This window comes from Neophocaena asiaeorientalis, unplaced genomic scaffold, assembly GCF_003031525.2.
Source record: "Neophocaena asiaeorientalis asiaeorientalis breed wild unplaced genomic scaffold, Neophocaena_asiaeorientalis_V1.1 scaffold737, whole genome shotgun sequence".
Taxonomy (NCBI): domain Eukaryota; kingdom Metazoa; phylum Chordata; class Mammalia; order Artiodactyla; family Phocoenidae; genus Neophocaena; species Neophocaena asiaeorientalis.
This window is the reverse complement of record NW_020175012.1, coordinates 715628-737114: the sequence shown is the minus strand read 5'-3', so window position 1 is coordinate 737114 and position 21487 is coordinate 715628. Positions and strand designations below refer to the sequence as shown.

General features: G+C 45.9%; 1 protein-coding gene across 1 annotated transcript in view; it reads left to right on the top strand.

Moving 5' to 3' along the window:
* The window catches only part of POU2F3 (POU class 2 homeobox 3), an 83726-nt gene that overhangs the window by 50733 nt on the left and 11506 nt on the right, over window positions 1-21487 (top strand). The window contains exons 6-10 of the mRNA XM_024761908.1: window positions 14144-14248; window positions 15711-15813; window positions 18070-18152; window positions 20465-20647; window positions 21052-21193. Coding sequence (XP_024617676.1) covers window positions 14144-14248; window positions 15711-15813; window positions 18070-18152; window positions 20465-20647; window positions 21052-21193 — 616 coding nt within the window. The remainder of the gene's footprint in view (window positions 1-14143; window positions 14249-15710; window positions 15814-18069; window positions 18153-20464; window positions 20648-21051; window positions 21194-21487) is intronic.

Genomic DNA, 21487 nt, shown 5'->3' with positions numbered 1-21487 from the left:
CCTCTTTAAGTGTAGTATCCACAAGCGTACAACTTTCAATACCCAGATGACATCTGGCTAGGCCAGAGCACAGTGGGACCCTCGGTTCATTCATTCATCCATTTATTCATTCAACAAAACTTGGTGGAGCGGGTACCATATCTTTATCATGCCCTGATTTCTTTCCAAGCCCAGGTAAGACAGTGGCAGGCCTTGTTCCGCCTGAACTTGCATGGTTAAGTAGGGGAACCTCCCTCCATACTCTACTGTACTAGGATGGTACAGCCTACCCTACAGATTTTTTAAAAGATAATTGTATCACACTTTCAACTTACATGCTCTTAGGGTCAGTTAACACCTCTCAAGTCTTTTTTAAAAAATCTGCACTGTTGCCTCAACTTGTACAGTTAATTTTCATATTCTTAGTAAAAGATTTTTACAGTTCCTCTTATGTTTTATCTTATTACTTTCTTCCCTTCCTTGCACAATTTCAAGATTTGTTTTTAACCTTGATGTCTTTGTGCAAGGTACTAGCTAGCCCTGCTCGTCATACAGAGACGTATGCAGGGCACATACATCATCATACTCGAAGGTGCTGATAACATTCTTAACAAGACTGGACGATGAAGAGAGTCCCATGACATGCCATCAGAGACATCCCTCCTGGATGGCATTGATTCATTAACTAACACTGTCTCAGCCCTTATGACCCCACCTTGACCTCCAGGGACATGTATATATGTATACATACAATAATTGCAGCCTTCACCTGATCCTCATTTCTAAGAACCCTGTATAAAAGGAAATGAGCCTAGTTTGGCATGCCTTTTTAAGTCAGTGTGATACAATAGAAAGAGGGTTGATTCTGGATCTGGTCAGACGTAGGTTCAAATTCCAGCTCTGCCACTTTCTAGCTGTATGGCTTTTGGAAAATCCATTGACTTCTCCGAGACCCAGTTTTCTAAATTCAAGGATTATTGAAAGTATTATACATCAATTCTGCATCTATTTAATTAAGCACTTACTAAGTGACAGACAAGCAAGACAGGTGTCCCAGGTAATAAATGTGCAGAATCGTTAACTTCATATCGTTTTGGTGACAAAAGCAAGGAAAGTTCTTCCTAGAATAGGTTTTGTAGACATTTAGCCCTAACTCTTGAGACCTGGGTAAGACTCAGAGATGATTTTCCTTTTATAAGTAGGGAAACATATACTGTCAGAGAGTCCCTTGGCTCAAGTTTACTCCGCCTTTTGGCAATAAATTTGGTAACTGCTCCTCAGCCTTAGAGAATTTAGCTTACACTGTCAATTGTGTGGGTTCAGCCAACCATTGTGCCTGGAGCCCTGTCGCAGGCTAACAAGGGTAACAGGATTGATACGTAGTCAGTAAAAATTGAGCCAAAGTGCGAGCCCCATGTCAAACAGCTACACAGAGCCACTGCAGTGCCTCACTTATCCAGAGAGTCAGCAGCCTCACCAATTTAGAATCCAGCTGAGAATAAGAAGGAAGCAAATGAGACCTGGAGCCAAACCCTTTCTCAGAGCCTCTAACTTTTATTTTAGAAACAGTTATAACAAACTTAACTATCTGTTTTTTCTAGCCCTTAGCAAATAGAAGTTGCGAAGTTGAGCTGAAATAGGGGCTGCTAGAAGCAAGGATACCAACAGTAGGATAAAAACCTGGTTGTGAGAAAGGAGGCAGAAAACCTGGATCAAGCAGAGCTGCAAAAACAAAAAGAGGCAATTCGGGGCCATTTAGTGCTACTGCCAACCCAGAGGCCAAGCACTTCAGTGTCCCCGAGGGCATGATTGCTTCTAAAAAGAGTTCACAATTAAGACTGAGTCATTGACTAAATTATCTTTCAGGTGCTATTCAAGGGAAAGAAGAGATGTATATAATACATTAATAAATATCAAAAACAAAACCAATAAATATCTGTCCAAGACTGAAATAAAGACTTGGAGCTACAAGAGATCAGTTTCAGCGATTGAAAATCCATTTATTTGGGGAGGCTTCCTCAGGAAATCCTAGGAATTTGAAAGATGTGTTGAATGATTTTTTATTGAGTCACAGTTGATTTATAATATTATATTAGTTTCCGCATACAACACAGTGATTCAAAAATTTTATACATTATACTTCATTTGTTATTATAAAATATTGGCTATTTCCCTGTGCTGTACAATATATCCTTGTAGCTTGATTATTTTATACATAGTAGTTTGTACCTCTTAATCCTCTACCCCTATCTTGTCCCTCCCACCTTCCCTCTCCCCACTGGTAACCACTAGTTTGTTCTCTTTGTCTGTGAGTCTGTTTCTGTTTTGTTATATTCATTCATTTGTTTTATTTTTTAGATTCTAAATATAAAAGATAACATGCAGTATTCATCTTCCTCTGTCTGACTTATTTCACTAAGCATAATACCCTCCAGGCCCATCCATGTTGTTGCAAATGACAAAATTTCATTCTTTTTTATGGCTAATATTCCATTGTATACATATACCACTTCTTCTTTATCCGTTCATCTGTTGATGGACATTTAGGTTGCTTCCATATCATGACAATTGTAAATAATGCTGCTATGAACATTGGGGACTTTGAATGAACATTGGAGAATTTTTGAATTAGTGTTTTCATTTTCTTTGGATATATACCTAGTGGTGGAATTGCTGGATCATATGGTAGTTCTATTTTTAGTTTTTGGAGGAATCTCCGTACTGTTTTCCACAGTGGCTGCACCAATTTACATTACCACCAACAGCATACAAGTGTTCCCTTTTCTCTACATCCTCACCAAAATTTGTTATTTATGGTCTTTGATGATAGCCATTCTGACAGGCATGAGGTGATATCTCATCGTGGTTTTGATTTGCATTTCTCTAATGATTAGCAATGTCAAGCATCCTTTTCATGTGCCTGTTGGCCATCTTTATGTCTTCTTTGGAAAAATGTCTATTCAGTACTTCTTCCCAGGTTTTAATTGAGTTGCTTGATTTTTTTTTATATTGAGTCGTATGAGCTGTTTATATATTTTGGATATTGACCCCTTATTGGTCATACCATTTGCAAATATCTTCTCCCATAGGAGAAGATATTCTCAGTAGGCTGTCTTTTTGTTTTGTCGATGGTTTTGTTTGCTGCACAGAAGCTTTTTAAGTTAATTAGGTCTTGTTTGTTTTATTTAATTTAATTTTTTTTTATTTTATTTTGCCTTATGAGACAGATCCATCCAAAAAATATTGCTACAATTCATGTTAAAGAGTGTTCTTCCTATGTTTTCTTCTAGGAGTTTTATGGTTTCTGGGCTTACGTTTAGGTCTTTAATCCATTTTGAATTTATTTTCGTATATGGTGTGAAAAAAGTGTTCTAATTTCATTCTTTTACATGTAGCTGTCCAGCTTTTCCAGTACCACTTATTGAAGAGACTGCCTTTTCCCCATTGTATATTCGTGCCTCTTTTTTGTAAATTAATTGACTGTAGTGTGTGCATTTATTTCTGGGTTCTATATTCAGTTCCATTGATCTATGTGTCTGTTTTTGTACCATTACCATACTGTTTTGATTACTGTATCTTTGTAATATAGTCTAATATAGTCTGAAGTCAGGGAGCATGATACCTTCAGCTCTGTTCTTTCTCTCAAGATTGTTTTGGCTATTCGGGTCTTTTGTGTTTCCGTACAAATTTCCATACAACAAATAATTTTATTTCTTCTAGTCCTGTGAATAATGCCATTGGTATTTTGATAGTGATTGCATTGAGTCTAGAGATTGCCTTGGTCATTTTAACAATATTAATTCTTCTAACCCATGAACGTGGTGTGTCTTTCCACCTGTCTGTGTCATCTTCAGTTTCCTTCATCAGTTCTGAGTACATGTCTTTTACCTCCTTAGTTAGATTTATTCCGAGGTATTTTATTCTTTTTGATGTGATTTTAAATGGGATTGTTTTAATTTCTCCTTCTGATAGTTCATTGTTAGTGTATAAACGTGCAACAGATTTCTGTATATTAATTTTGTATCCTGCAACTTTACTGAATTCATGGATGAGCTCTAGCAGTTTCTTGGTAGTGTGTTTAGGATGTTCTATGTATGGTATAATGTCATCTGCAAACAGTGACGACAGTTTTCCTTCTTCTTTTCTGATTTGGATAGCTCTTATTTCTTTCTTGTCTGGTAGCTGTGGCTAGGACTTCCCATACTGTGTTGCATAAAAGTGGGCATCCTTGTCTTGTTCCTAATCTTAGAGGAAATGCCTTCAGTTTTTCACCATTCAGTATGATGTTAGCTGTAGACTTGTTATATATGGCGTTTATTATGTTGAGGTATGTTCCCTCTATATTCACTTTGTGGAGAATCTTTGTAGAAGGATGTTGTTGACTTTTGTCAAAAGCCTTTTCTGCATCTATTGAGATGATCATATAATTTTTTATTCTTTAATTTGTTAATGTGGTATATCACGCAGATTGATTGGTGAATACTGAACCATCCTTGCAGCCCTGGAATAAATCCCACTTGATCACGGTACATGATATTTTTAATGTTTTGTTGGATTCAGTTTGCTAATATTTTGTTGAGGATTTTTGCATCTATGTTCATCAGTAATGCTGGCCTGTAATTTTCTTTATTTGTGATATCTTTGTCAAGTACTCTTTAAGGGCAAGTAGAGATGTATAAAATACAAGATCTCTATTCAAAAATGAAACCAATAAGTATCTATCCAAAACTGAAATAAAGGGTTTGGAGATGTAAGGAATATATTTCAGTGACTGAAAATCCACTTATTTGGGAAACTTCCTCAGAAAATCCTAGAAATTTGAAAGAAGTGTTGAATTTTAAATCAGATAACTTGAGTTCAAATCAGAGCTTTCCTGCTAGCCAGCCACGTACCTTGGATAAATCATTTACCTTTCATGAACCTTGTTTTCCTCAACAGTAAAACAGGAATAGCATCACTTGCCTTTTCAATCTCATGGGACTATTCTGAAAATAGACCAAACTGATATGTTTGAAAGTACTTTGTAAGCTGTAGAACATCATGGAAAGGTATAAGTGAGGTCTGCAGGCCACAGACCTACAGGTGTTGCCTGCTGGTAGACAATGACTCAAGATGCGGCAGAAGAAGGAGATGAATTCCCAGTTATTGCTAAAAAAAATACACACACACACACAACACACGCACACACAGGATACACATATCTGCATGTATGTGTGTTTATTTAGAAAATGTGCCCCTGAACCTCTCAAGACTTCCCTTTCACCAGGTAAAGGAGGGAACTGTAACTAACTTGAATACCTCATAAACTAAGAACTTCCACACAGACTAATGAAATTTTGAGTGCTTACTATTTTTAGTATTAATTTTAAATAAAGATTAATCTTAATTTTTTCTAATTTAAAATGAATAATTACCTTTAAAAATTTGAACACTGCGGAAATATTTGACTTAGAAAGTGAATACCTTCTGAAACCCCAAATACCCTCCACTCCATCTCTTATTAGCAGTTGGATTATGTTCTTTCAGAATTTTTTCTGTGTTAGTTCTTTCAGTCCTGCAGGCATTCAACAGAGAATTCCTGAAATAGTCCTTTGTTATAAAGGATAAGCCTTTAGGGGTGGAAATACATTTTCTATCCTAAAAACTTGCCATTCTGTCTCCTCTTCTCCGTTCTTACTGTTTTGGCCTTAGGCATGTCCTCATCAGTTCTTTACCTAGACTATTGCAATAAACAGCTTTTGTAACTAGCTGTCCCACTTACAGTTGTCCTCTCTTCAAATCCATATTCCACACAGCTGTTAACATAATCAAACTAAACAAAACTCTCGCGTGTCCCTGCCCTTTACTTGAGTTACACTTTGCCCCCGAGTCCAGCCTCGACTCCTTTGTGTGACCCACAGGACCTCTGTCGTCAGGCCCTGGCTGTTTGCCCAGGCCTCTCCCACCCCACGCTGCTGCGACGCTGAATAGCTTGTCGCTCCTGAACATGAAGCCCTGTTTCACCATCTGTGACTGTGTACAAGCTGCTCCCATTTCCTGGCATGCCCTGCTTTATCTTCTCCTGGTGAAACTGTCTTTGTCCTTCAGGGCTCCTCAGAGGCTTCACTTCTCTTCCGTGGAGACTTCCTACCTCATTCCCCTTTCTCTATCTATCCTCTGCCCTGACAAAGCAAATCACAACCTTTCCACGTGACCACTGTACCGCCTTCCCATTGCTGTAAGTACTGCACTCTAGGTAATTGCTTTTTTACTTGCTGTCTCCTAATTAATCTGGAAGGTCCTATTCACCTTTGTGTCCCAGTTCCTCTTGGTATACAATGGGTGTATACCAAATATTTATTGAGCTAAACTGGGAAGGGGACCTTTATGGGGCAGGAAAACCTCTGTTTAAAGCATGCCACATGGAGGACTGTCTACTCCAACTGCTGTTGGAGCAGACCTGGTGTCAGAGGGCCACAGAGGTGCCTCGTTTTATTTGGGGTACCAGAAGAATACAAGAGATAAGGGCCTCAGCCTTACTTAGAAGACTGTTCTCAACTATGAATCTTACCAGGGAAAAGCCTTTTACGTGCATTTATAGCCAACACTCAGGCTTTCAGAGACAGGCTTCCAGGTCACAGGCAGTTCCCCAGGGGACGCCAAAGAGAATCTCATTCAGACTTGTTGAAAGTTTGCTTTCGATAACTAAGTCAGCCTCACATCCATGTAAAAGTCCTAGGCTACACTTGTGGATGGAAATGTTTACACCAACTGTGTACAACACGTGAAAACAGCATGGCACGTGGGGAGGCAGAGGTCAACAAGCTCATTTTTACGTGGGAAATTCTGGGTGGCAACCCAGTGGGGCCGCCTTACAGAGTGGTATAGGCAAAAGAGGGCCTGGAGGCCAAAGACCCAAATAGAAAGTCAGGCTCTGCTTTTCCTGGCTGTGTGATGGACATATTAATTCCTCCTACTCTTGGTTCCTACATCTGTATAAATGGTTGGATAAGATTTTTTCCCTCATTGAATCATCATGAAGAATAAATGATGATACTTTTGAAAGTGCTTTTTAGTTTCTAAAATGCTTTAAAAATATTCCTTTTTCCCTTTCTCGAACTGATGCTCTTGGAGCTAATCTGTATAGCGCTTCATAGTCGCAGGTTGGTGTGTATGCATGCATGTGTGTGCATGTGTGCCTGTGTGTCCGGGACGAGCAAGGCATCTGTCCTTCCTTTCATTAGTCTCCTTTGGGCCCCAGAGTAAAATGTACACTGGCGTGAGGATTTCATGGCATGGCTGAGCCTTGTCTTTCCCTCTCTACCTCTCTTCCTCGTGATGAGGGAGGAAAAAAGCAAATATCAGCCCCCTGGAGTTAATTCATCCATGTGAGAGTCAAGGGAATACACAATGCTCATTCTCAAACCAAGTGTACTAGGTTACACACCAAGTAGATGTGTGCTTTATCTGTGTCTAAACCTTACCCTGTGTAGTAATGGAGAGCTCTGAATCAGGACTGAGATTAAATCTTATTAGAGCAATGGGATTAGGGTTACTACTGAGTTACTTGAGGAGCCAGAATAGGCAACAACATCAGAGTGATAGAAATAGAAGACAGAGCCATGCGGCAGTGCAGCGGAATGGACCAAATACTGGGTGGAGAGTTAGGAGACCAGTCCTTAGGGGCCCTGCCTTAGTCTCCAGGCCTGGCTTGGCTGCAGCTCTAGCTGTGTTGCCCTGAGCAGGTGATTTCTCCTCTCTGGACATCAGGAGTCACAGCTGTAAAATGAGCCATTTGAACCAGGTGATATCTACATTTCCTTCCAGTTCTATGGAGAAGGAAGGGAATCAACACTTGTTGAATGTCTTGCATGCACCCGACACAATCCGTGCTAAGCTACCTTGAAGAATCTATGATTCTATCACACATGGTAGTCAGGTTTATGTAGAAGAACTATGGAATCAAATAGACGTGGATTGACATTCCAGATCTATTAGTTACCAGCAGTGTAACTTTCAGCCAGTTTCTTAACTTTTCCAAGCCTCAGTCTTTTCATCTGCAAAATGGGTCTAATGACACAATAAACATACTTGTAGGCTCACAAGCCAACGCCCACTCTCTCTTCTATACATTCCAAATTTCTTAAGTAGATTCCATCTCATCTATTTTCCTCCTTTTGTGGAGGCATATTCTAGGCATAGATGGATGAATGAAGTAAATAAATATTAGATCATGCAGGTTTTTAGAGGCAGGGACAGAGCCCGAAGTCAGGTCTCCTGGTTGATTCTGAGCCTTGTAGTTGTTTCCTGGATGTCTTTTTTTTTTTTTTTTCTCCATTCCCTGCTCTAAAAAGGATTACAGAGTCTTCCCGTGATAGGCAACCCAATGTATGCAAAAGAACCCAGTGTGATGACAGCCAGCATTCACACACAAGATGATTCCCAAGAAGAGCCACTGGCGAACAGTTCTCAGAGTTTGATTCTGAGACCATGCTCAGCATTTCTTACCCCACCCCACCTCCTGCCATTCCACTTCTTGCAGGGCAGAACAGCCATCTATGTGGGCGAATCAACAGTTCTGTGTGGCGCTCCTTCCCAGCCAAAGAACCAGAGAAGGTAGCTCTGTGCCCTTGTCCAACAGGTAGGAAACCAGGAAAACCAGAAGACTCTGACTCAAGACAGATCAGGGTTGGGAATTCCCTGGCTGTCCAGTGGTTAGGACTCGGTGCTTTCACAGCTGGGGCCCGGGGTTCAATCCCTGGTCAGGGAAGTAAGATCCTGCAAGCTGCGTGGCGTGGCCAAAAAAAAAAAGATCTGGGTCAAAAAAGAGAACTTGCATCAATCCAGCTCCTCACTGGAAGCAGACGCTGCTGGCATCTCCCGAGGGCTGGGAAGTGGTACAATGGCTAAAGCTGTTCAAGTCCTGGGCACCAAAAATATCTGGGAGGATGTGTCCTCAAAGAGAGCACAGCTCCTTCCTAGAGTTTTAAAACTTGAATGCACGGACCTATATGCCAGAGGGAGAAGAAAATTTTTATGGGCTTAGAATGATGGGGTTTTTTCAGATATGTGTCAGCACTAGCTGTGCTGTGCCCTAAGAACTGAAGCCAAAGCATTAAATAACATGACTGACAAGCTTTTTGCCTTTCCAGAGGAGGTACAAGCAGGAAAAACAAGGATGCCTCTTTGGAAAGCTTCTTTTCGGGAGGGAACAACTCTAAGTGGCTCCAGCCTCCTAAGAAACCATATGTTTATTAAAGGGCCCCATGTCTCCTCACTTCCATCACTCTTTTGTCCAGAAGTTCGATGCTTTCCAGAAGATCCCAACGTGCATGGGCAAAGGTGTGCCTAGGCTGGTCTGTCGTAGGTCTGACTAGAGACCAGGGACTGGATGAGGCCATCTCCCCAGGTAATTCAGGGTAGCATCCAAAGAGGCAGGAGCCTTGGACTCATAGGGAGCGGCCAGGAGCCATGGAGAAAGGAGAGTCCCCCAAGCAAAAATACAGCCAGCGTCTCTTAGGGGGCTCTCAGCCTTGTTCATCTGAGATAAGTAACCAGCCTGCCCTACTCTACCGCTTGGAATATATTTTTAGGATCTTTTCATGAGCAAAACGTTTGTCAACCCTTTTATAGATCAGTTACGAAACAGAAACTCTTCCTCACTGCTAGGGAGATGTATAGAAGGGGGGGAGAAAGAAAAAAAACCTTGCCTGTAATTGAAGGCAGGTTGGGAGATGTTCACGCTTTGAAATTCTCCTTCTTGTGAAATGTTTATGAAACACTTTCCACAAACGAGTTATGCAACTGGCACTACAGCTTTGATCATTTTCATCGCCAGTGATATATTCATTAATGTTGAGTTGTTTTCCCCCCAAGAGAGTGCCATGTGAAATGTCCCGGGGAGGGGGCTAAGGCTAAGTATTCCAGCCCCATTGCATGACCCCAAACAGATGGTTAATAAGGAGGTCCAAGTGTAGGTCTGGGCCAGAACATCACCTATGGTCTGTTCTCTCTCCCATCCCTGAGATGTTTGTAGTATTGTTTTGTAGATAGAGTGCCTGGGGAGTGTCAGAGGACCATTCTCTTGTAGCGTTTAGCCAGTGTCTTGTCGTGTAACTTTACACGCATCTCTGAAGCACTCCTGGTCTCTGTGAGATGGGAAGATAAATACTCATCCTCACACTTCCTGGCTGGGCGGTGAAGCCAAGTAAGGAACGTATGAAGGGTTTCCAGTTCCTCAGAAGGGGCTCTCTCTTCCCAGAATGAGGCTATTTCTTTCTAAAGCAGGTGATGTCAGGGAGTTCGCTGGGATTAGAAAAGATAATCACCCATGATACCTTTCTACCTCCCTGGTCACTGCCCAAGACTCAGTGTAACACCTTTGCACAGCTCGGTGGGTGGAGAAGATCCTGAACTAACAAGCCATGTCTAACACACGGGCGGGATGACCGATGGCTGTGACCAGGCAGAGGCCTCTGTGGTGGCCCACATCCCCAGGGATTAGTCCATCCCAAACAGGGCCTGGAGAAATATTTCACTTGCGTGAGAAGAAGCTCCAAAGGGACCCTGGAGATGATCTTCACGGTTCCAGACAGGCTGTGGGTTTGGTTGGGTTTTCACAAGTACGGGGGAAATTGGGTCTTCATCCAATTTGCCTCCGGTTCTCACATTAGAAGTCAATGAGATCCAACAGAAGTCTGTCTCATTTTCCCAATCCACAGCCAACACCCAGTTGCCTGGAAAGGCTCCAATCTTTTCCATTCGACAGCTGTGAAAGGGCTTTTTGGATTTGGAAGGGACTTGATTTCTTATTGTCTTCGCTAGCCCCTGAACTCTCAGAGAATCGTCGGAGAAGTGTGTCGGGGTCGGGAGGGCAGGCAGAGTTGCTGCTGTATCTTCTCCTCCTCCTAGTTCAGCTCTGCTCTTTCTGAGACTCACCGACCAAACTGGAGATTTTAGAATTTGTCACAGGAGAAGTAGTCTGCTTTACTGTCTTTCAGATTGGTTTGTTTAGGTTTGTCTCCTTTGGGGTTTACCGTCAGCAGCTCACACACAAGGGGTAATGAATTATGAAAAATGAAAGAGTAAGAGGTTAATAAAGCAAGAACTGAGAAGAGGAACACACAGAGTTGTCAAAACGCCCCAGGCTAACACCCAGAGGGATTTATTTTTGCTATCAGACACTTCATTTTCAGAAGTGGGAGGTCGGCAGTGCCCCTAAAAGAGTTTGGAGGGCAATTGATCCAGGAAGCAGATGAAAGAGTGAGTTTTCTTTCATGATGGCGCTGGTTTCTGAAATTAAGTTTTGCAGGAAGACCTGGCACTGATTCTAACAGATAGCACCCAGGTTGGAGGCAAAGCACATGTTTTCAAGCTGTGTCATAGCTGCACCCCTTTATCTCCCCGTTGCGCATAATGAGTCTCTAAAGGAACCCTGCCACTTGCCTCTGAGCTGGAGCCGTGCCAAGCTGCCTGCGGTGGTTCCACCAGCGTGCTTTGAGCTCCAATTTTCCATGTTCTCCCTCCGTCCCCCTCCATCCTGCCTCACCTATCCCCACTCGGGATGAGGGCCGTCCAGGAGAAGGAGGGGGTTGCAGAAGGGAGATGTGGGGGAGGGAGGCTTCCCTTAAGTAAAATCTCCCCTCTGAGCAAAGCTTAAGATTGGTGGTGGTTTGAAATAAGTAGTTTACCGTCTATTTTGAGCTTTTTAAAACCTGCTAACAAATGTTTCCCTGGAATCTAGGATGTGAAAACTCTAATTTCTGGGGGAAGAACTAGGACAGCAAGCTTCTTAGATGGAGATACCAAGTGTGGGTGGGGAGAGCTGAAGGGCACTGGGGGTAGGGATGGCGGCTGTCCTGGAGATCACTCCTGGGGGGCAATGCCTTTGGAGTTTTCCTGATGTCTAACTCTCTGCCCCCATTGTGCTACTTCCTGACGCTCTCCCTTCCTCTTCTTTGCTTCCAAGACTCCAGAATAGCCTCCTTAGGTGAGAGAAGAGAGGAGTGATTTGTAAAGACTGTCCCTAAAAGCAGCATCCTCTTACCAATTTGGGCGCAACTAGGACTTCCTAGTGCTGTTTAGATCTGCTTTATCTAAGAACACTACAGCAACGTGGACTAGCCAGATTCTGCCAAATACACCACGGAATTGGAATTTTATAATTCCATTCTAGGACTGAAAGAAAAATGATGTAGAATCATACAACAGATGGGGAAACCAAGTCTCATAGATATGAAATGATTGCTCAAGGTTACATGGTCAGTTAGAGTCAGAGTTAGGACTGGAAACAAGTGCTAGCTCCCTGTTTGATGTCTTCCTCGCTGTATCCCGCTGAAGGATGGAGAGGTGGATTCTGATTATGTCTTTTATTCAGTTAGCACGCATTCAGTTCCCACTATGTACAAGGCACCATATTTAGGACGTGAGCTCCCTCCTCAGTCTCTGTCACTCAACAAGATCTTCCTAACTCTCCAACCAAAGGGAACTCTTGGTTGAGTAATCCAAAGCACCATTCTTCCACAGCGATTAAACACAAGTAGAACCGTTAGTCTGAACCTTTACCTTGGGTTAAACTGATACAGAAAAGATTCCAGGATGTCAGTGATATTCCCTGTATAGACCATGAAAATGCTTTAAGCCAGAGTCGCTATGGCCAGGAGGTTCCATCAGAGGGTCGCCCAATGTCTTTTATAAGGTATGGTCTAGATCCCAAGCTCCCTGCCATATTATATGAATCCAAAGTCACTTGCATACTCCCTACCCAACGCCCCCATCCCCACAATGGACTTCCTGAAACGCTGCAAGACGGTACAGTAAGTCCCCTACATACAAACGAGTTCCATTCTGAGAGCGTATTCTTAAGTCCAATTTGTTCACAAGTCCAACAAAGAGAGCCTAGGTGCCCAGCTAACACAATCGGCTATATAGTACTGTACTGTAATATGTTTATAATACTTTTCACACAAATAATACATAACAAACAAACACAAAAAATAAAGCAAACATTTTAAATCTTACAGTCCAGTACCTTGAAAAGTACAGTAGTACAATACAACCGCTGGCATACAGGGGCTGGCATCAAGTGAACAGGCAAGAAGAGTTACTGACAGGAGGAGGGAGAGGAGGTGGGAGACGGTAGAGCTGACGGATCGTCAGCGATAGGAGACAGAGGGCAAGCTGCAATTTCACTCACGCCTGACGTCGATGGCACCAGTTCTGGTTCCTTGCTGGAACCAGATGCATGTTCGCATCTCTGAAAGTCTGCAACTTGAAGGTTCGTATGTAGGGGACTTACTGTAGTTGTTCTCAGGGTGGGAGGAGGGGTGGGCACAAGTAGTGCTTCCTGCCCTGCCCTTGGACACCTGGAAAGCCCACAGGTGGGTGGTTGGTGCTGCCACCGAAGGGTGGTGGAGGCTGGAGAGGGTTTGCACACCACCACAGTCCCCTCAGGCTGCAACTACAGCAGTGATTGTGAAGGAGACATGTCCCCGCCTGTAGGGAGACAGGCAAGGACTGTCACCTAAGCCACATGGGTGAAGAGGCCAGCTGCAAAGGTAGCTCAGCACGCAGAGGGCAGACAAGTGTGGAAAACAAGGGGGGACGGAGGGGAAACTGGCTCCCAGACTTTGGGATTTCGTGGACCAGGAAAATAAAAAAACATAATATAAAGGAGATTGGTAAAGGGTTGCCAATTTTTTTTTTTTTTAATTTGTGAAAGTGCGGAGTTTTTAAAATACCATTTAGGATCACCATCATTTCCTAAAAGAAATTCTAACATACCACCCCCCAAGAAAAAAGAACATCACCTTGGAATCTAAAAGAAATGTCTAAAGTCACTACAAAAATTCCTCGTCTTTTGGCGTTTCAGTGAGGAAGAGCATATATTGCGCTATGTGCCAGCACGTGCCCCGGAATGGTGTTCGGGAACGACCAATCCAGGTGGATTCCCCATCTCGAGGATGGTTACTCCAGAGAGCGTCTCACCTCTGTCCCTTACCAGCTGCCCCGGCCCGAAGGGCTCACACAGGCGGGAAAGTCAAGCTGCAGCCCAGCAGACGCTGAGCTAGTTCTTTGACTCTCCAGGCTTGTCACTTATCTCCTGCCTCGGTCTTCTCTAAGTTTCTACTTCTGTCTGCCTGGGGAGGCCCAGAACTGATGCTCTCCCCCCTGCCTCCACTTACAGATTAAAACCGAGGACCTCAGTGACTCTCTGCAGCAGACCCTCTCCCATCGGCCATGCCACCCGAGTCAAGGACCTGCCACGATACCTGGAAACCAAATGTCTGGGGTAAATGGCAGCCCGAGTCGGGAAGCCCTGATATTCTCAGAGGGCCAGTGAGTTTAAGTCAAGCCTCCTGCAAAATGCTTCACCTCTAGATCTGGCTCTCAGTGAATGCAGATTGGGCTAAAAAAAATCCCCTGCAGGGAAACTTGGAGGCCTGCATTGGGAGGGGGGCTGGGTTACAGAAAAATCCTCTGAAAGATGAAGCCTGGCTAGTTATGGGAAGAAGGAGGTCTCCACCTCTCGGGAAGAAAAAGGAGTCAATCTTGCCAAAACGATGGAGCTAACCCCTACGGTGGGGTTAGCTAGCCCCCAACAATGGGGCTGGGGTCTGCCAGCCATATTCAGGGGAACCCCATGATGACAGCTGCTGCTGTGGTTACAGAGCATCTCCGTCACCAGTAAGCCCATTCTCCTCCCCCAAGGTTTTGTCATACTAGAAGGAATAAAGAGGCACCTGAAATAGTAACGACAAATGTCTGAGAAGGCGGGTGTCCACGCGGCAAGCCCCTTTCTCGATCTGGATTCCCAGGGGAGGAAAGAGCCGACCCTTCCCTGGAAATATTTAAGACTAGAGCGTGCATTTATTCCTTCACTTCTTTATTCAGCAAGGGTTTACCAAGTCTTTCCTTTGTGCACAGACCTAAGCTCAGTCCTGTGGGGTCACAGAACCCTGGGGGTCTAGGTCGCAGAGGACTCCCAGATCCCCCAGGTATTGGGAAGTAGTATTTCCCTTTTGGGGGCTATTGGGAGGAACCCAGGGGAAATGGACTTTCTGTTTAATCAAAGTGGTTTTATTAAGAACGAATAACGTGCCTCTTCCTCCAGGAAAGGTTCAGGACCAGGAAATGGCCAAGACAAAAGCGGCTTTTAGCATCTCAAGTGGCGTGAGATTTTTTTTTTAAAAAATTAGAAAACTGGGGGCTTCCCTGGTGGCGCAGTGGTTGAGAGTCCGCCTGCCGATGCAGGGGACATGGGTTCGTGCCCCGGTCCGGGAAGATCCCACATGCCGCAGAGCGGCTGGGCCCGTGAGCCATGGCCGCTGGGCCTGCGCATCCGGAGCCTGGGCTCCGCAACGGGAGAGGCCACAGCAGTGAGAGGCCCGCGTACCACAAAAAAAAAAAAAAAATTAGAAAATTGGGATTGCATGTCATTTCTAGGATAAGCCTCTGAGAGATGGATAATACCCACAGTCTGTGCCTTCGGGGCATTACCTGTAGCTGGGAGACCTTTCTGATACACAAAAAAGTTAAATAACAAGGCAAGGTTTAAGCGAGGCACAGCTTGGCTGAGTGCAGGAGGTGTAACAACACCATCATTAATGGGGTAGCTGCTATGTGTCAGACACAGGGATACAGAGGCATAGGGCAAGGTCCCTATGGAGACCCACAGGACAGATGGGCGGCGGGCAGATGGAGCCCACACTTGCAGCTTGTAAATTCTGTGATGCCTGTATCTCCCTGCACAGGACATGGCTTCCCTCCACCAGCTCCAGCAGCTTGTGCTGGTTCCCGGACACCTACAGTCTGTCTCCCAGTTCCTGCTATCTCAGACCCAGCCTGGGCAGCAAGGTGAGAAACCCTGGGGACTTCTACATAGATGAGTGTGCTAAGGATATGCTTCTGCCTGCTGGGACCCAAGTGTGGGGCGTGGTTGACTGGCTCACCCTCTAGTATTAAGAGGGCTTGTCCACCTCAGGGCCCGAGGAAGCGACCTGGTGTGGCCCTCCAGGTTGAGTCTCCTTTTCTGCTTCCCCTTCCCATCATCCTCAATTTCATGGCCAGTTGAGACCAAAGGCGCAAGGGTGGCAGGAGCTGGGGCAGAACAAGGAAGGAGGAGCTCCTTGGGAATCACAGTCCAGATAAGTCCCAGATCCTTGGAAATCTCCCCAGGTTGTGGACATGGACTCAGACTTCCACCCTTGGGAAGCTGGAATTCCATTTGGGTAGAGCGGCAGTGCCGCCCACAGGCTGTGGAGAGCGTTTTCAGGTTTTCTTTGGCAGGGAAGTTGCTCACAGACAACTTCTCCTTGGCCAAGAACAAACAGATTAGAATATTCACAATAATAGCTAACATTTCTTGAGCATGATATGCCAGGAGCTCTGCGGAGTGATTTTCCTGACATCTTTCAAAATAACCTTGTGTGGTAGGTAGTCATATTATGTCACCGGTGACCTACTAGAAAGTTCCATAAAAGTCTGTCGGAAACCCACGTTCTTGGCATTGCACTGTACTGCCTCTCCCTCTCCCATCTCCACCAACTAGGGCTGAAAGTGATGAAGTATAAGCTTCCCTCCATTGTACAAATCCCGAGGAGAGGCTTTGGAAACCCAGAACCCAAAGAAAACGTAACTCTGCCTTCTGTCCTTAGCACCTGCCCAAGTTATAGTCATCCTTAGTTACCAAGTCATCTCAGAGTGTTCTCATGATGATGAACGAGAACATATGTGAACCTGTGAGTATTTATCTTAGCTAAACAGTACATATCATACTCCTGGAATAGGAAAGGGAAGGTAACAGTTCACTCTGTTTCTTTTTGAAAGGCGGTGTTGTGAAACTGGCTCAGGCATATAACCAATGAGGTCAGTGTATGACACAGGGGGAAAGAAACAGTTTAGTATTTGGAATCAGAAAAACTCACTGGTTAGAAAAAAGTCCCCCGCTAGCTGTGTCTCCTTGAGAAACTTACCTAACCTCTCTGAGGTTCCATTTTCTCCTCCCTAAAACTGGCATCATAGTAAAACTCTGCCTCACAAGGTTATTGAGAGTTATTTGAAATAATGCATGTGAGAAGGCTTTGTACATTTCAAAAGGCAACGTCAGTGTCAGATTACTATTAGCACTCAAGCTTCCGACTCCCAGTACAGGGCTCCTTACAAGAGCTTTTTTGCCTATGTATTTTAATAACGAAAAATTAAGCCCTGGTTGTTTTAGACTGAGGAGCAAAACGGTCAGCATCAGTAGATCTACACATCAGTGACCCAGAACAGCTTAGGGACGACGGAGAGCCCAAAGTTCTGCTGTGTGCTGAGTGCTTGGGGTGACCTGCCTCATCGTGTGCTTCGGTAATTTGATGGCCCCATTCCCACAGTGAGAGTGAGAGTTCCTGGCTGTGGCTCTTCTTAGAGGGAGGCCACTGTCACGACCACCATCCAGGCAGAGCCCTTCATGGACAGTTTTCCTGGAGAAAGCGATCCTCAGGCAGTGCAATGAGCAGGTAGAGTCCATACCACCAGGTAGAGTTGCCCCCTGCTCTTCCCTTCTCTCTCAGCCTTTCCTCCCAAGTGTTCAATGTCTGGGTCCTGCCAAGATCCTCTGCCGATTGGCTGCTGCCCTTTGGAGCTGTATGGCACCATTCCCTTGATCGGCATCTCTGCACATCAGGCTAGGCCTTTGTAGCCATCCCAGGTGCTTCTGCAGGCAAAACGGAAACCCTCAGCTCCAGCTTGAATTCTTAGTAGTCATCCCCACATCTCCTTCCCCCTTGGGTTTCTCCAGGCCTGGTTCTCAAATCCCAGAGCAGGTTGCCTTGACCCTCCTCAGCCTTTGCACCGCTCCAGGCAGGCGGGCAGGCAGAAGGACTGGTTTGGGGACTGCTGTTTACATCTGCATATCCCTGTGTCTGATTCGCCTCCACCTGCGTGTGGCAATCCTGACAGTGCCCATGGGGGCCTCTCCACAAGGCTGGAGGCAGGGTGGATGGACATGATTAGGTAGTGGGGCGGTGGGGCGGGGACAGTTTTCATGGTTCCAAAGCTGTAGAGCATGTCTTTTCAGCTGGCCTGGATTTGATTCGTTTGCTCCTTTGTTCCTCCCCTTTCACCCAGGTCTGCAGTCAAATCTTCTCTCCTTTCCACAGCAGCAAAGCTCTCTCCTCCTCCCACAGACGGGGCTTGGCCTGGCGTCCCAGGTAAACACCCACGTTCTTCCTGTCTCAGCTCCTGACAGAGTTAAGCTCCTAGGCTTCCCCCACCCACTTTACGGTACACTTACCCCTCTGGGAAGAGGGAATCGCGAGGGATTATCCCAGTCGGCACGGGGGCAAATTCAAGCCACAGCCAGAGGAAATGAGGGACCCAGTATCACTGGTGGAGCCAGAATTAGAAGCCAGAGATTTCAGCTCCCGGGCTAGCCTGCTCTGTGTGCAGGCATTCCACTCCCGCCCCAGTCAGGCCCTGGCATCTCTCCTCTGAGAACCTGGGATCAGCCAACTTTCTAGCGACGCCAAGGTGACTGCCAGCCCTGCCCAGGTGCTCTCAAGCGCCAAGGGGGAGACCAGAGGCCCAGAGACCTGATGTTCTGAGAACACCAAGCCAGGGCCTCTCATCTCTGGGCCTCTCTTAAGAACTGCTCTTCTAGACTGCTTCCTGGAGGGGACAAAGCATGGGTCAGGAGGACGGAGGCCTGCGAGAGGGCCCTTTGCAGAGCTGCCGTGGTGCCACACAGCACCTGTTTTCCAGGGAGAAAAAAGGCACCTCTTCCTCTGGCCAGACGCGGCCTCACGCCAGGGAGTGTGGCTTGGCGAGGGCAACAGGAGCTACACTGGAGATGCCACTCCTCCCCTTATCTGGGTGACCCGGTGCAGTTAATGCCTGCACTGCTGCATGAGGTGCCTCTGCAGAGACGGACGTGTGGAATAGTTGGGAATGACTGCAGAGACCCTAATGTCCCTTCTCGGGGCTAAGATCCCCGTGGATCACTCAGGGCCCTGGCTTTACAGGGCTAGAGTCCAGTGGAGGCCCCTGGAAGGGGGTGGGTGCCCCCTAGTGGCTAATAGAAATGGGGACACCAAGAGTCCTGAGCTCTTGGACCTTCTCCTGACTGGTCTCCGAATCGCATCATCACAGACTTAGATCTGGAAGAGATCTGAGAGGGGGTTCAAGATCACCTCTCGTGTCTTATAACACGAGAGCCGGGCGAGACCAGTAGCAGAGAGACTGTTTGGAAGGTTACTAAGATCATCCTGGAGCAGCAGCAAAGGGACTGGCTTTGGCTGGTGGCAATAAGGGTAGAGAGGAGGGGCTGACAGGGGATGTTGGGGAAGTTGACTCAGTGCAATTCCGCCGCTGGTCGGATGTGAAGGGAGTAGGGGGAAGGTCTAGCAGAGAGCTCAAGACATATTTGTGGGGTTAAAGAACAAATGAGTTCATGAAAAGGAAGGCTGAGAGAGGACCGAGGCCTTGTCCTGAGGGTCTGGTCCACGCCGCCTTCTCTCCCACGGAACAGGATCAAAGCTTAGTGGTTTCAAATCATTCTGCTCTAAAAGACCCTCCCTCGGGGGAAAAGAGTCCTTAACTTCTCTCTGGTCATCACAAGGCTGCCCGTCTGAATGGGAAGCCTGAATGTCTTGGAAGAAAGGAGTAAAGTTAACCCCAGTCTCGGAAAAGAGTAAACTGGAAAGGAGTGAGAAGAGGGTGGACTTAGGCCACGCCATCCACATCGGTAGCAGCCCCTGCCCTGGACACAAGCCCATTAGGACCCCAAGCCTGATGGGTTTCTGCTTCTTCTCTGTGGGCGGGTTGGATTTATTCCTGACCCCAAATGGGCACAACATGGATTCTAGGTATAAGGGTCTGTTCTCCTATGAAAATAAACTAAAGAAAGAATATCTCCTGACAAGCACAAATGAGACCAAGGTGCACTTAGACAGCACTGGAATACCTTTGATTAAAAAAAACAAAAAACAAAATACTGTCCGGAAAGAAGATGATTGTTTAGAAAATAAAATGGCGGTCACAAGAGTTTGGAATTTTGTGGAAATTCCATTAATGCGGTGAATTTCAGATGCCCTCTGTTGTCTTCAGTTAATGCCTGTTGAACACCTCAGTTACTTTGCTTTGTGGAAAAGAACAGGCAAGGCAAACCACCTTTTCCTTGTCCCGTTCTGAGATCTGTCTCAGGGATCTTTGTAAACGAGTCTGCTAGCTCCTTTTATGGTAGAAAACTGAAAGGAGGAAGTTACCTGCTCAGACTCAAATAGTGAGTCATAGACTAAAACCCGGAAAGGCCACCTCCCTGTCCCGCACTCCTACTGTTTCTACCCCAGCTACTGCAGCTATTTGCCAGTCCCTTCATGGAGACTCCAGTTTCCACTTGCACACCATCGAAATCATAGGAATCCAGTCTGTCATCCTCTAAGTGGGCCTATTCGTACAAAATATCAGGAAATGCGTTTGATCTGTTGACTGTTTGTGCGTTGGCTTGGTGTGTGTCTGCTCTTAGGCAGTTGGGTGCCCTGGGGTGCCAGGATCCTCTTTAGAACCGCATCTGGAAGCATCCCAGCATCTCCCAGTCCCCAAGCATCTCCCCAGCTCTGGAGGAGCTGATGAGCCCGGTGACCTGGAGGAGCTGGAGAAGTTTGCCAAGACCTTCAAGCAGAGGCGCATTAAGCTGGGCTTCACACAGGTTCGGTTTGGGGCAAGGAGGTGGAAGAACTTGGGTCGAGTGAGTAGAGACTGGGGTTCCCTAGTGGAGGTTTTAAGAGCTCATTGTGTTTGGGGCAAACCCACCGTGTTCCTGTGTCCCCTGAGAATGGGGCACAGTTGCCGTTGGTAGGGAAAACGGGAACACCACTGGTGGAGGGGAGAGGAATGAGAGCCAGGCAAGGAGCTGGGCACGAGGGCACAGCGCACTCAGAGTCTAGGGAGAGAAATAACCCAGTCTCCATCTTAGAGGGTAGAAACTGGAAGGGAGCCAGGGTGAGCAAAGGTTCGCTGGGTGTGGATAGACGCTAGGATGGTGAGGGATGTGGACAAAGGAGAGAAGGGGCCTACCTCTCAAAGTTCTTCCCTCTCCATCCCCGCGTGCAGGGAGACGTGGGTCTGGCGATGGGAAAGCTGTATGGCAACGACTTCAGCCAGACTACCATCTCCAGATTTGAAGCTCTAAATCTGAGCTTCAAGAACATGTGCAAGCTCAAGCCGCTGCTGGAGAAGTGGCTGAATGATGCAGGTAGGCCTCAGGGACACGAGGATGGATGGAGCCTTAGAAGGTCTGCAGGGAAGGGGATGGTGACTGGTCCGTGTTGGGGCTTTCTTTCTTCCTTTCTTTCTTTTTTTAAACAACATTTTAAAGTTATTATTTATTTATTTTTGGCTGCGCTGGGTCTTAGTTGCAGCGTGCGGGATATATTTTTTTAGTTGCAACATGGACGCTTATTTGCGGCATGCGAGCTTCTTACTTGCAGCACGCAGACTCTTAGTCGTGGCATGCATGCGGGATCTAGTTCCCCGAGCAGGGATGGAA